The sequence below is a fragment of the Ranitomeya variabilis genome, chromosome 1, assembly GCF_051348905.1.
Source record: "Ranitomeya variabilis isolate aRanVar5 chromosome 1, aRanVar5.hap1, whole genome shotgun sequence".
Taxonomy (NCBI): Eukaryota; Metazoa; Chordata; class Amphibia; order Anura; family Dendrobatidae; genus Ranitomeya; species Ranitomeya variabilis.
Genome location: NC_135232.1, coordinates 249458845 through 249471681, shown reverse-complemented (window position 1 = coordinate 249471681; position 12837 = coordinate 249458845). Strand labels below are relative to the sequence as shown.

The following is a 12837-nucleotide window of genomic DNA, read 5'->3' as shown; positions in this document are numbered from 1 at the left end:
GCTCGGAAAGGCTCTTGAACGCAAGATTGGCTGGAATCAATGGTGGCGCCATGTTGCGTTTGGAGATCCCTGATGTGCCTAAACAGTGGAAACCCCTCAATTCTAACTCCAACACTAACCCCAACACACCCCTAACCCTAATCCCAACTCTAGCCATAACCCTAATCACAACCCTAACCCAAATTGTCCAATTTTTCCTGAGTATGCTGGTACCCCATATGTGGGGGTAAACCACTGTTTGGGCGCATGGCTGGGCTCGGAAGGGAAGGAGCGCCGTTTTGGAATGCAGACTTTGATAGAATTGTCTGCGGGCGTTATGTTGCGTTTGCAGACCCCTAATGTACCTAAACAGTAGAAACCCCCCACAAGTGACCAAATTTTGGAAACTAGACCCCCTAAGGAACTTATCTAGATATGTGGTAAGAACTTTGAATGCTCAAGTGCTTCACAGAAGTTTATAATGCAGAGTAGTGAAAATAAAAAAGATTTTTTTTTCCACAAAAAAGATTTTTAGCCCCCAAGTTTTTATTTTCACAAGGGTAACGGGATAAATTGGACAACAACTTATGGGGTCCAATTTCTCCTGAGTACGCTGATGCCCCATATGTGGGGGTAAACCACTGTTTGGGCGCACGGTAGAGCTCAGAAGGGAGGGAGCACCATTTGACTTTTTTAGCGCAAAATTGGCTGTCATGTTTGGAGACCCCTGATGTACCTAAACAGTGGAAACCCCCCAATTCTAACTCCAACCCTAACCCCAACACACCCCTAACCCTAATCTCAACCCAATCCATAATCCTAATCACAACCCTAACAATAATCACAACCCTAACCCCAAAACAGCCCTAATCTCAACCCTAACCATAACCCTAATCAAAACCCTAAATCCAACACACCCCTAATCCTAATCTCAACCCTAACCTCAAACCTAACCCTAATCCCAATATACCCCTAACCCTAATCCCAACCCTAACCTTAACCCTAACCTTAACCCTAATCCCAACCCTAATCCCAACCCTAATCCCAACCCTAATCCCAAACGTAACCCTAATCCCATCCCTAATCCCAAATGTAACCCTAATACCAACCCTAATCCAAACCCTAACCCTAATCCCAACTCTAACCCTAACTTTAGCCCCAACCCTAACCCTAACTTTAGCCCCAACCCTAATTTTAGCCTCAACCCTAGCCCTAACCCTAACTTTAGCCCTAACCCTAACCCAAAATTTAGCCCCAACCCTAAATTTAGCCCCAACCCTAACCCTAAATTTAACCCTAACCCTAACTTTAGCCCCAACCCTAGCCCTAAGGCTACTTTCACACTTGCGTCGTGTGGCATCCGTCGCAATCCGTTGTTTTGGACAAAAAACGGATCCAGCAAATGTGCCCACAGGATGCCTTTTTTGCCCATAGACTTGTATTGCCGACGGATGGCCACACGTCGCGTCCATCGTGCACTGTATCCGTTGTGTTTTGGCGGAACGTCGTCACAAAAAAAGTTCAATGTAACCTTTTTTGTGTACGTCGCGTCCGCCATTTCCACGCATGCGTGGCCGTAACTCTGCCCCCTCCTCCCCAGGACATAGACTGGGCAGCGGATGCGTTGAAAAACTGTATCCGCTGCCCACAATTTTCACAACGTGCGTCGGTACGTCGGGCCGACGCATTACGACCGCCCCGTACCGACGCAAGTGTGAAAGAAGCCTAAGGCTACTTTCACACTAGCGTCGTACTCGGCCCGTCGCAGTGCGTCGGGCCGACGTACCGACGCTAGCGCTGTAAGCGCCGCACAACTGGTGCAGCGGATGCTGTTTTTCAACGCATCCGCTGCTCCATTGTGAGGTGCGGGGAGGCGGCGTTCCGGCCGCGCATGCGCGGTCGGAAATGGCGGACACGTCGCACAAAAAAACGTTACATGTAGAGTTTTTTGTGCCGACGGTCTGCCAAAGCACGACGGATGCGACGTGTGGCAGTCCGTCGCAATGTGTCGCTAATGCAAGTCAATGGAGAAAAACGCATCCTGCAAGCACTTTTGCAGGATGCGTTTTTTCTCCAAAACGGCGCATTGCGACGGAAGCCAAAAAACGCTAGTGTGAAAGTAGCCTAACCCTAGCCCTAAATTTAGTCCCAACCCTAACCCTAGCCCTAATTTTAGCCCCAACTCGTCTCTCCAGGCAGGAGGAGACGCAGGAGGACCCAGGGACACCGGTAAGTATGATAGGGTCCCCGAATCCCCCTATTTCTCTGTCCTCTGATGTGTGATCACATCAGAGGACAGAGAATTACAGATCGCGTTTTTTTTTTTTTTTTTTGCGGTCGTCGGTAAACAGTTAATTACCGGCGATCGCAAAACAGGGGTCGGTAAAAACCGACCCCGATCATGTTCTTTGGGGTCTCGGCTACCCCCGGGCAGCCGAGACCCCAAAGATCTTCCGGGGGACGGGCGGCGGGCGCACTGCGCCCGCCATTTTTTACCCGGAAAAAGATGGCGGCGCCCATCGGGAGCCACGAGGAGCACCGGGGGAGATAGGTGAGTATTGGGGGGCTATCGGGGACCCTATTTCTCTGTCCTCCGATGTGCGATCACATCGGAGGACAGAGAAATTAAATGGCAAATCGCGTTTTGTTTTTTTTTGTTGCGACCGCCGGTAAATGGTTAATTACCGGCGATCGCAACTCGGGGGTCGGTAAAAAACCCCCGAATAATGTTCTCTGGGGTTTCGGCTACCCTCGGCAACCGAGACCCCAGAGAAAATCCGACTCTGGGGGGCGCTATTCACTTTTTCCACAGCGCCGTTAATTAACGGCGCTGTGGTTTAAGTACCCTTAGCGGCCGCCGTTAAAAGGCGTATCGGCGGTTGTTAAGGGGTTAAACAAATGATTTAGAAAAAAGAAAAACACGGAAAATCACCAGATAAACATTAAGCATATGTAATGGGACAGTATCAGTAAACACAAAAGTACTATTAGGACAGGACTCACCGATTCCTAAACACTTTTTGGATAACAAACATTCAGTAAACCAACTACGTTTTAGGGTGATTGACAGTGTCCCAATATTAAGAAGAGGAGGAGATAGGTTATTGATACTTAGAAAAAAGGAGATGAGATGGATTTACACATTGGGGTCATTACAACCTAGGGGATTAAATTTGGATTTTAATCTACAGGTATGCATCCCCAAATAACTCTATTCCCCTCTTGGGTGTAGCAAAGTCATCAGTGTTTTGGTTTTAATGCATTTCTACTATTTTTTATTATATGTGTTTCACATGTTGGAAAATACCAGTATTTTTAAGGCCTTTTTGGGAATGAATAATACGAAGATATGGTATATATGTTGTTGATCCATTGACTCCCGACTGTCCCATTACATATGCTTAACCCTTTCACGACATGCGCCGTACATGTACTGCGCATGCAGTGAATCCCCCTTTCATGTCGGCTCCGGCGCTGAGCCCACATCAAAGTCGCGACATGTCAGCTGTTTTGTACAGCGGACATGTGCGCAATAGCGGCGGGTGAAATCGCTATTCACCCGCCGCTATTAACCTGTTAAATGCCGCTGTCAAATGCAGACAGCGGCATTTAACTAAAGCATCCGGTCGGGCGGCCGGAAATGAAGTCATGATCGGGGGTCGGCGATGTGTCAGGACAGTAACCATAGAGGTCCTTGAGACCTCTATGGTTACTGATGCAGGCCTGCTGTGAGCGCCCCCCTGTGGTCGGCGCTCACAGCACACCTGCATTTCAGCTACATAGCAGCGATCTGATGATCGCTGCTATGTAGCTGAGCCAATCGAGTTGTGCCACCTTCTAGCCTCCCATGGAGGCTTTTGAAGCATGGTACAGGTAAAAAAAAATGTTTTTAAAAATATGAAAAAAACGTAAAAAACATAAAAGTTTAAATCACCCCCCTTTCGCCCCATCCTAAATAAAACAATAAAAAAAAAAATCAAACCTACACGTATTTAGTATCGCCGCGTTCAGAATCGCCCGATCTATCAATAAAAAAAAAGCATTAACCTGATCGCTAAACAGCGTAGCGAGAAAAAAATTCAAAACGCCAGAATTATGTTTTTTTGGTCGCCGCGACATTGCATTAAAATGCAATAACGGGCGATCAAAAGAACGTATCTGCACAAAAGTGATATTATTAAAAACGTCAGCTCGGCACACAAAAAATAAGCCCTCACCCGACCCCAGATCACGAAAAATGGAGACGCTTCGGGTATCGGAAAATGGCACTTTTTTTTTTTTTTTTTCTTAAGCAAAGTTTGGAATTTTTTTTTCACCATTTGGATAAAAAATAACCTAGACATATTAGGTGTCGATGAACTCGTAATGACCTAGAGAATCACAGTGGCAGGCCAGTTTTAGCATTTAGTGAACCTAGCAAAAAAGCCAAGCAAAAAACAAGTGTGGGATTGCACTTCTTTTGCAATTTCACCGCACTTGGAATTTTTTCCCATTTTCTAGTAAAAGACATGGTAAAACCAATGGTGTCGTTCAAAAGTACAACTCGTCCCGCAAAAAATAAGCCCTCACATGGCCATATTGACGGAAAAATAAAAAGGTTATGGCTCTGGGAAGGAGGGGAGTGAAAAACGAAAATGCAAAAACGAAAAAGGGCCGCGACTTGAAGGGGTTAATGTTTATCTGGTGATTTTCCGTGTTTTTCTTTTTTCTAAATCATTTGTTTAAAGTAGCTTGTGTTTATTTATATAGGTTGCTAGGCAACCTGATAGGTGACCGTGTCAGAGTTTTTCTCCAATAGCGTCACCTTGGTAACCGGCTGTGTGTCCGCTGTGAGGGAAGCCATATGCGCGTCACCGGCGGGCGTACCTGTGTCGCGGTCATGTGATGTGGGCAGGTCCGTAGTGTGGCACGCTTGTGCTCCCATTATGCGGTTCACGCCGTGGGAGGGTTCGCATGCGTGTCATCACGGAGCGTGCCCATGTCGCGGTCATGTGATGGGGTGGACCTACTGTGTGACGCGCCTGCGCTCTCTTGCTGCGGGACCTGCGACCGAGCGGTGGAACCGGTGATGGGACGCAGGGTTATGATGTAGGTACGGATGTACTATGTAAGTTAACCTCTGATTGGCTCCCTAGGGCGCGCTTGAATATATGTTAAGGTGGGACTGGTTGTCTCCGTCTTTAGCGCCGATGCCTTGGATACACCGGATTGGTCTGGAGGATTATCACACGAGCTCATTTATTGGTAGAACGTCACTATGGACACGGTGATTATCTCAACAGAAGATAAACATAGCATTAACTTTGCATTTTATAATGGTTTCACATTTACCTATACTGTGGGTTATATTTTATTGGTCACTTGTGATTATGTGTTTATCTGATGTATGTTATGTGGTGTATTTTAGTAGTTGGCAGCTTGATGGTGATTGGTGCCCTGCGTGGTATCCACACTATTTAAGCCGGCATTTTGTATTCCTGTATATGCTTGAAAAAGACCAGATTCTGGTCGAAACGTTGCTGTTTCATGGCGAAATAAATATTCTTTTTGATACTATTACACCTGGCTGGAGCGCTGTTCATCGATTTTAGGATCACGGATGCGTCGGTTCCTGTACAATGCCAGGAATCTAATCCTAGTTTTCGGAATTCTCCACATTTCTTTCACACAAGGTATGAAAAGTAATGAAATGAACCAACCTCTGAATTAAAGGAACTCTCCTCCATCCTTCCCATCTCCAGCTCCAGTGGATTCTTTAGCGTCTGCAGGAAGAGAGCAGCTTTCCTTTTGCGTTCGGCTTGGAGTTGTTTCTCCTTTGATTCCTTGGCCGCTTGTGCCAGTTTTTCCCTGGCAGCTGCTGCCAGTCTATCCTCCAGCTTTTGCTTTGCTGAAAGCAGAAAAAATTTTAGTTGCAATATTTTTTCAACTATATGTCGGGTGTCTAAACAATTCTATTACTTCACATCTGCAAAAGTCTGGAAGGAGCAGTCTATGATTAGGAAACATGGCTGCTTTCCTTCAGTACTACACCTGTGCACCTCGCTCCTCCAAATTGATATGAATCATTGTACTAAAAATTTATAAAAAAAAACCTGATGAAAAAAATGTATACGAGGAATCGGGTTTAAGACACTTCTCTTTTTTGTCTTATAGTATTTGTTGACATTTTTACTTCAAAATGATTCTCACGACTCAGGAATTTTGCGCAAAGCCAAAAATGGTTTTTATTGTTAAACTGTATTGCGACTTTTTGAAAAGTCACAATTTATGAATAAAGCGAAAACGTCTGGAAAACCTAAGTTATGCCCAGAAAAGCAAAGCGAAAAGATGAATATGGCGGAAACAAAAACAAGGGCAAAACAAATGAAACTAGACAATAAATAAAGTCACAAATACAGTGATGTACCGGGCCCTCAATATGAGTTGTAGGTAATGGAAGAAGAAACATTAAAGGGTTACTCATTGTAATACATTGTAAAAACAAGCAACACTGCAATGTATTAAAAATCCTCCACACTATAAAACAGATTTTGTGTTTCTTTACTGCTCGTTGACAAGGTTACGGACCACTTTGTCAGTCTAGCACCGATGGCTGGACATACAGTGCTTACAAGCTTGTTCTACTGAGCTTGTAACCACTGCTCTAAAACTTGCCAGGTTGTGTACCTGCACTCTGAAAATGCTGCAGAGGAAAGGCAGCTGTTGATACAACCCATTTAATGGCAATACATACCCATTTAATGGCAATACATATGATTGCAACCACATTTACTTTTCCTATGTGAAAAAAAAAATAAATAAAAAAAAAAATAAAAAAGATTTTTGTATACTCACCGTAAAATCTTTTTCTCCGAGCCACTCATTGGGGGACACAGGACCATGTGTGTTATGCTGCTGTCACTAGGAGGACACTAAGTAGACAGAAAGATTAACTCCTCCTCTGCAGTATACACCCCTTCACTGGATACAATTTCAACCAGTTCGGTAGTAAAGCAGTAGGAGCATGAACAAAGACAAACTATGTCAAAACCAAGAAGTAACAACAAGCCAAAAAACAGGCTAACAGGGTGGGTGCTGTGTCCCCCAATGAGTGGCTCGGAGAAAAAGATTTTACGGTGAGTATACAAAAATCTCTTTTTCTCCTACGCCTCATTGGGGGACACAGGACCATGGGACGTACAAAAGCAGTCCCTGGGTGGGGAGCAATATGCTAATACCTCATGTACCACTGGCCTACGGCTTAAGGAACTGCTGCTTGCAGAATGCGCCTGCCAAGGGCGGCGTCTGCAGAAGAGATAGAATGAATGTGGTAATGCTTGGTAAAAGTGTGCAAACTGGACCACGTCGCAGCCTTGCAGACCTGCTGTGCTGACGCCTGGTGCCGAATGGCCCACGAGGCGCCCACCGACCGAGTAGAATGGGCCTTGATCCCCTCTGGGATAGGAGCACCTTTGACACGATAGGATTCTTGAATGGCTGACCGAATCCATTTAGCCAGAGTGGCCTTTGAAGCGGGAGAACCCTTCCTGGGCCCCTCTGGAAGTACGAACAGGACGTCCGACGTGCGGAAGGGAGCCGTCCTCGAGACGTACCGACGAAGAGCCCTCACCACATCAAGAGTGTGTAGAGCCTTTTCGATGCGATGGGCTGGTGCCGGGCAGAACGAAGGCAGAACAATCTCCTCATTGAGGTGGAAAGAAGAGACAACCTTGGGCAAAAAGGTGGGAGAGGTTCTCAATACCGCCTTGTCCGGATGAAAAATTAGAAAGGGAGGGCGGCAGGAGAGTGCAGCCAACTCCGAAACCCTTCTGATGGACGTAATGGCTACAAGGAAGACTACCTTCCAAGAAAGGAAGGTCAAGGAAATGTCCTGTAGCGGTTCGAAGGGAGTCTCCTGAAGAGCTCCGAGAACCAAATTAAGATCCCACGGATCCAAGGGCGATTTGTAGGGAGGCGCCACACGGGAAACTCCCTGGAAGAAAGTTTTCACCGGCAACCTATTGGCAATCTTCCGCTGGAAAAGGACTGACAAAGCCGAAACCTGACCCTTTAGGGAGCTAAGGGCAAGTCCCGACTCTAGTCCAGACTGAAGAAACTCTAGTATGGAAGGGATAGAGAATACCAGAGGAGATCGTCCCTGAGCATCACACCATGAGAAAAAAATTCGCCAGGTACGGTGGTAACTGCGCATGGAAACAGGTTTCCTGGCTCTGATCATGGTGGAGGACACCTTGGGAGTGAAACCCGCTTGGCCTAGAATCCAGGACTCAACGGCCAAGCCGTCAAAGACAGGGCCCCTGAGTTCTGGTGGTAAATCGGACCCTGTGAAAGAAGATCCACGCGATCTGGAAGACGCCAGGGGACATCGGCTACCAGCTGAACCAGTTCGGCGTACCATGCCCGACGCGGCCAGTCTGGCGCGACGAGAATCACTGGCACCCCCTCTGCCCTGATCTTTTTGATGACCCTCGGTAGCAGGGGAAGAGGAGGAAAAATGTACGGGAGGCGGAATTGGCGCCAAGGCAAGACCAGGGCGTCTACTCCGAGGGCCCGTGGGTCGAGGGACCGAGCAAAGAACTGAGGAACCTTGTTGTTCATCCTGGAAGCCATGAGATCCACATCCGGGGTCCCCCAGCGATGGCAAATCTGCTGGAAGACCTCCGGGTGAAGGGACCACTCTCCGGAGGCGAGGCCCTGGCGGCTGAGAAAGCCCGCCGCCCAATTCTCCACACCTGGAATGTGGATCGCCGAGATGGGCGAATGGTTTGACTCCGCCCAATGAAGGATGTGAGACACCTCGAGCATGGCCGTCCTGCTGCGGGTTCCGCCCTGACGGTTGATGTACGCCACGGCCGTGGCGTTGTCGGACTGGATTCTGACTGGGTGACCTGCCAGAAGGCGGTGAAACTGGAACAATGCTAGCCTGATAGCTCGAATCTCGAGGATATTGATGGCAAGGCGAGACTCTTGAATGGACCACCGCCCCTGGGCTGTGTGATGGTTGAAGACCGCTCCCCAGCCCATGAGACTGGCGTCGGTGGTCACCACCAGCCACCGTACTGGGAGAAAGGACCTTCCCTGGGTTAGGGAGGACTTCAGCGTCCACCACCTGAGGGTCTTCCTGACCCGTGGGGACAGGATGAATCTGCGGTCGAGGGAGGACGGGTTGCCGTTCCAAGCCGACAGTAGCGCATGCTGCAGGGGACGGAGGTGAAACTGCGCAAATGGGACCGCTTCCATGGCAGCTACCATCTGCCCGAGAACTCGCATGCTGGTACGAATGGAGTGGGAGACTGGACGGGAAAGACTCTGAGCTCCCTGCTGCAAGGCCAAAGCCTTGTCTTGAGGGAGTATGACCAGACCGCGGGAAGTGTCCAGTATCATCCCCAGGAAAGAGATCTGTTGAGCCGGAATTGGAGAAGATTTTTCGAAGTTTATCTTCCATCCCAGGCGAGTAAGAGTATCCACCGTGAGAACGACGGACTCTTCGCACGCTGGGTAGGAAGGACCCTTTATCAGTAGGTCGTCCAGGTACGGAATTACCACCACTCCCCTGGAATGAAGAATGGCCATGGCAGCCGCCATGACCTTCGTGAAGACTCTGGGAGCGGTGGCGAGACCGAAGGGCAAGGCCACAAATTGGAAGTGTTCCCCGCGAAAAGCGAAGCGGAGGAACTGCTGATGCGGAGGGAAGATTGGTATGTGCAGGTAGGCATCTTTGATGTCTATGGATGCCAGGAATTCTCCTGTTTCCATAGACGCGACCACAGAACGGAGGGACTCCATCCTGAAGTGTCGGATTTTTACGAATCTGTTTAGTAGCTTCAGGTCTAGTATCGGACGTAGTGATCCGTCCTTCTTTGGGACCACGAATAGATTTGAATAGAAACCCTTGAATCTTTGTTCTAGGGGGACCGGAATGATGACTCCGTCCCTTTGTAGTGCCCGTATTGCCTGGAGAAACGCAGTGGCCTTTGACCTTTGAGGGCAAGACTGGAAGAAGCGCGTAGGGGGGGGGGGGGGAAGGAAAATTCTATTTTGTATCCGGTGGACACCAGTTCTCTGACCCACTCGTCAGAAACGACTGAGAGCCAGGCTTGGCGGAACAAGAGCAGGCGTCCGCCTACTTTGTTGGTGCCCACCGGCTGTTGCAAGGAGTCATTGGGCGGAGGATCCATGGGATGTGGATCCCTTAGACCCGGGTGGTTTAGGCCTGGGTCTCCAGTTGCGATTAGGTCTGTAAGAGACCTGGGTGCCTCGGCCACCGCGCGAACCACGTCCTGATGCGGAGGTAGAGGATGTAGAAGACCAGTTGGCATTGGGCCGAAAAGGCCGAAATGGAGGTTGCTGCTGGTACCGAAAGGGCCGGGTAGGTTTTTTCTGGGGGAGAAATTTACTTTTTCCTCCGGTAGCATCCGAGATCATTTGGTCCAATTTTTCTCCAAATAACCGACCAGCCTGGTAAGGCAGGGCTGTTAGAGAACGCTTGGAAGCCGAATCTGCTCGCCAATCCCTGAGCCACAGGGCTCTCCTGATGGAGATTGCATTGGCGGCTGCCTGTGCAGCGCAATTGGCTGCGTCCATAGAGGCGTTGACTATGAAGTCTCCGGCCTTCGCTATCTGGTTAACCAGGATGCTGGCTTCTGGAGGTAAGTCACTGGCTTGGATGGTAGAGGAAAGAGTCTCGGTCCAGGAGACCATAGCCTTCGCCACCCAGGAGGCGGCGAAGGATGGGAAGAGAGACGCTCCTGTGGCGTCGAAGGCGGAACGAGCCAGATAATCAATCTGGCGATCGGAGGGGTTCTTAACGGAGGAACCGTCCGAAAGAGACAGGATGGTCTTGGACGCGAGGTGTGACACAGCAGGGTCCACTGAGGGAGACTGCAGCCAGTCCTTGATTAATTCCCGAGAAAAAGGGTATTTTGCCTCAATGGACTTTTGTCCCATGAAACGTTTATCTGGGTGATCCCTATGTTTTTGTACAATCTCCTTAAAGTAAGGGTGAGTGACAAAAACCTTTTGAACACGTTTAGTCCTATTGAAAGACACCACGTGTTCGGGTTCCGATACGGAGTCCTCAGTCACTTTCAGGGTCTGGTTGACCGCCTCGATGAGAGAGTCGAGAGACTCTTGGGAGGAGGGGGAGTCCTGAACATAGGAAATGTTGGACTCATATTCAGAGTTATCAGAGGTTGGGGAAGGGGACCGGGAAGCAGAGCTTGCAGGCACTGAAGGGCCCGCTAGCTCATGGTCAGGGGATGAAACGTGAACACGTTTTCTAGAGCCCCGGGTAGAAAGTGACCGGGTACGCCCCCTGCTGGTAGACGGATCCATACCGTTGTCTGAATCCTACGCAGTCCGACCTGGAGAGGGGCCCCTGAGGGAGTCAATTGCCCTGGCTAGGGAAGGGATGTGGAAATATGGCCCCCGAGATTTGGAGGGCGCTTCTCGTCCCAGGCGAGAAGCGCCGGTGTAGGGGGCGGAGCTACGGCCGTGGGAGGGATTTTTCCCACTGCGGCCTACTCCGGCTGAAGAAGCCGGGGACTAAATTTTTGGGGCCTGCCGGCGATGTGCGGCCGCGGCGGAGCTTTCTGAACCTCCGCCCAGCACCGCCGACCCCCGGTCGGCGGCGCCTCTCCCCAGGAACCCGGACCGCATAACTGCCGCACAACTGCCGCACACGGGGGAGCAGGGGGGAATGTACTTACAGCCGCGGTGCTCCCCGGTTCTCACATCTGCAGTCTGTGAGGGTGTGAACTCAATCCATGCACCCTGGATGGGGATGGAGAGGCCCCTGAAGCATCCTCGTCTGATCAGAGGGGTTTGTGCGGCACATCTTCCCCTCCGGCTGCATTTACTCCTGAGCACAATGCTCTATTGCAGGCGGGAGGGGGGGGGGGGGTTAAATCGGGACCGTATAGGAACCGTTGCCCCGGCGCAAGCTTTTCGTGCGCCATACGTCGCAGGAGAGGGACGGGGAGGTATACTCGCCGTGCTCGCCTGTTGCTGGTTCGGGGGAGAGCGGGTCCCATAAAAAAGGATCCGTCGCCCCCTTCACTCCGTTGAATAATAAAAAAAAATTTACAGAAAAATTAAAATTAAAATAAGAAAGTTGGGGTCTGAAAACAGACCCAAGTGCCTCCTACAGACACTAAGCAAGAACTGGTTGAAATTGTATCCAGTGAAGGGGTGTATACTGCAGAGGAGGAGTTAATCTTTCTGTCTACTTAGTGTCCTCTTAGTGGCAGCAGCATAACACCCATGGTCCTGTGTCCCCCAATGAGGCGTAGGAGAAAAAATGAAGACCATTTGTAACTGGTCCTTATGGAAGATCTCACAAGTGATGAGCGCGAGTGCTCGGTACCTCGAGCTTGCCTAGGATGCTCAGGTATGCAAGAGTATCGCGGGTGCTTGAGTGACACGTTCCGAGTCCACGCGGCCGCATGTTTCGTGGCTATCTAATAGCAGCGAGGACTCGAACAGGTCACTAGCACCCGCAACTATTCGATGCATACTTGAGCGCCCTAGGCAAATTTGAGTAATGAGCACTTGCACTTCTGACTATGTATTCTGGGATCTAGAAAATTCTATGTGTTTTAGTTAGAAAAAAATAAATAAATAATATAGACCATAAAATGGCATTACATATGTTGGTAATCTTTCTTTAAAAATTACTACCGTACTCTTTGTACATCAGAGCAATTTGATCACCATCAATATTTTTAAATTGGACATATTCTAACAGGGACCAATCTACATTTCGCCATCCTCCAACTGACCAAACTACTAAATTATTCTGGATAAAATAAACTCCTCTTTCCTCTCTGCAAAAGTAGGAAACGGATTTTGATTTAACTA

At 49.1% G+C, this 12837-nt stretch overlaps 1 protein-coding gene across 6 annotated transcripts in view; it reads right to left on the bottom strand.

Moving 5' to 3' along the window:
* Positions 1–12837, bottom strand: part of SFSWAP (splicing factor SWAP) — a 183956-nt gene that overhangs the window by 71109 nt on the left and 100010 nt on the right. For all 6 annotated transcript variants that reach the window (XM_077293315.1, XM_077293317.1, XM_077293316.1 and 3 more), the window contains one exon: positions 5679–5866. In XM_077293315.1, coding sequence (XP_077149430.1) covers positions 5679–5866 — 188 coding nt within the window. The remainder of the gene's footprint in view (positions 1–5678; positions 5867–12837) is intronic.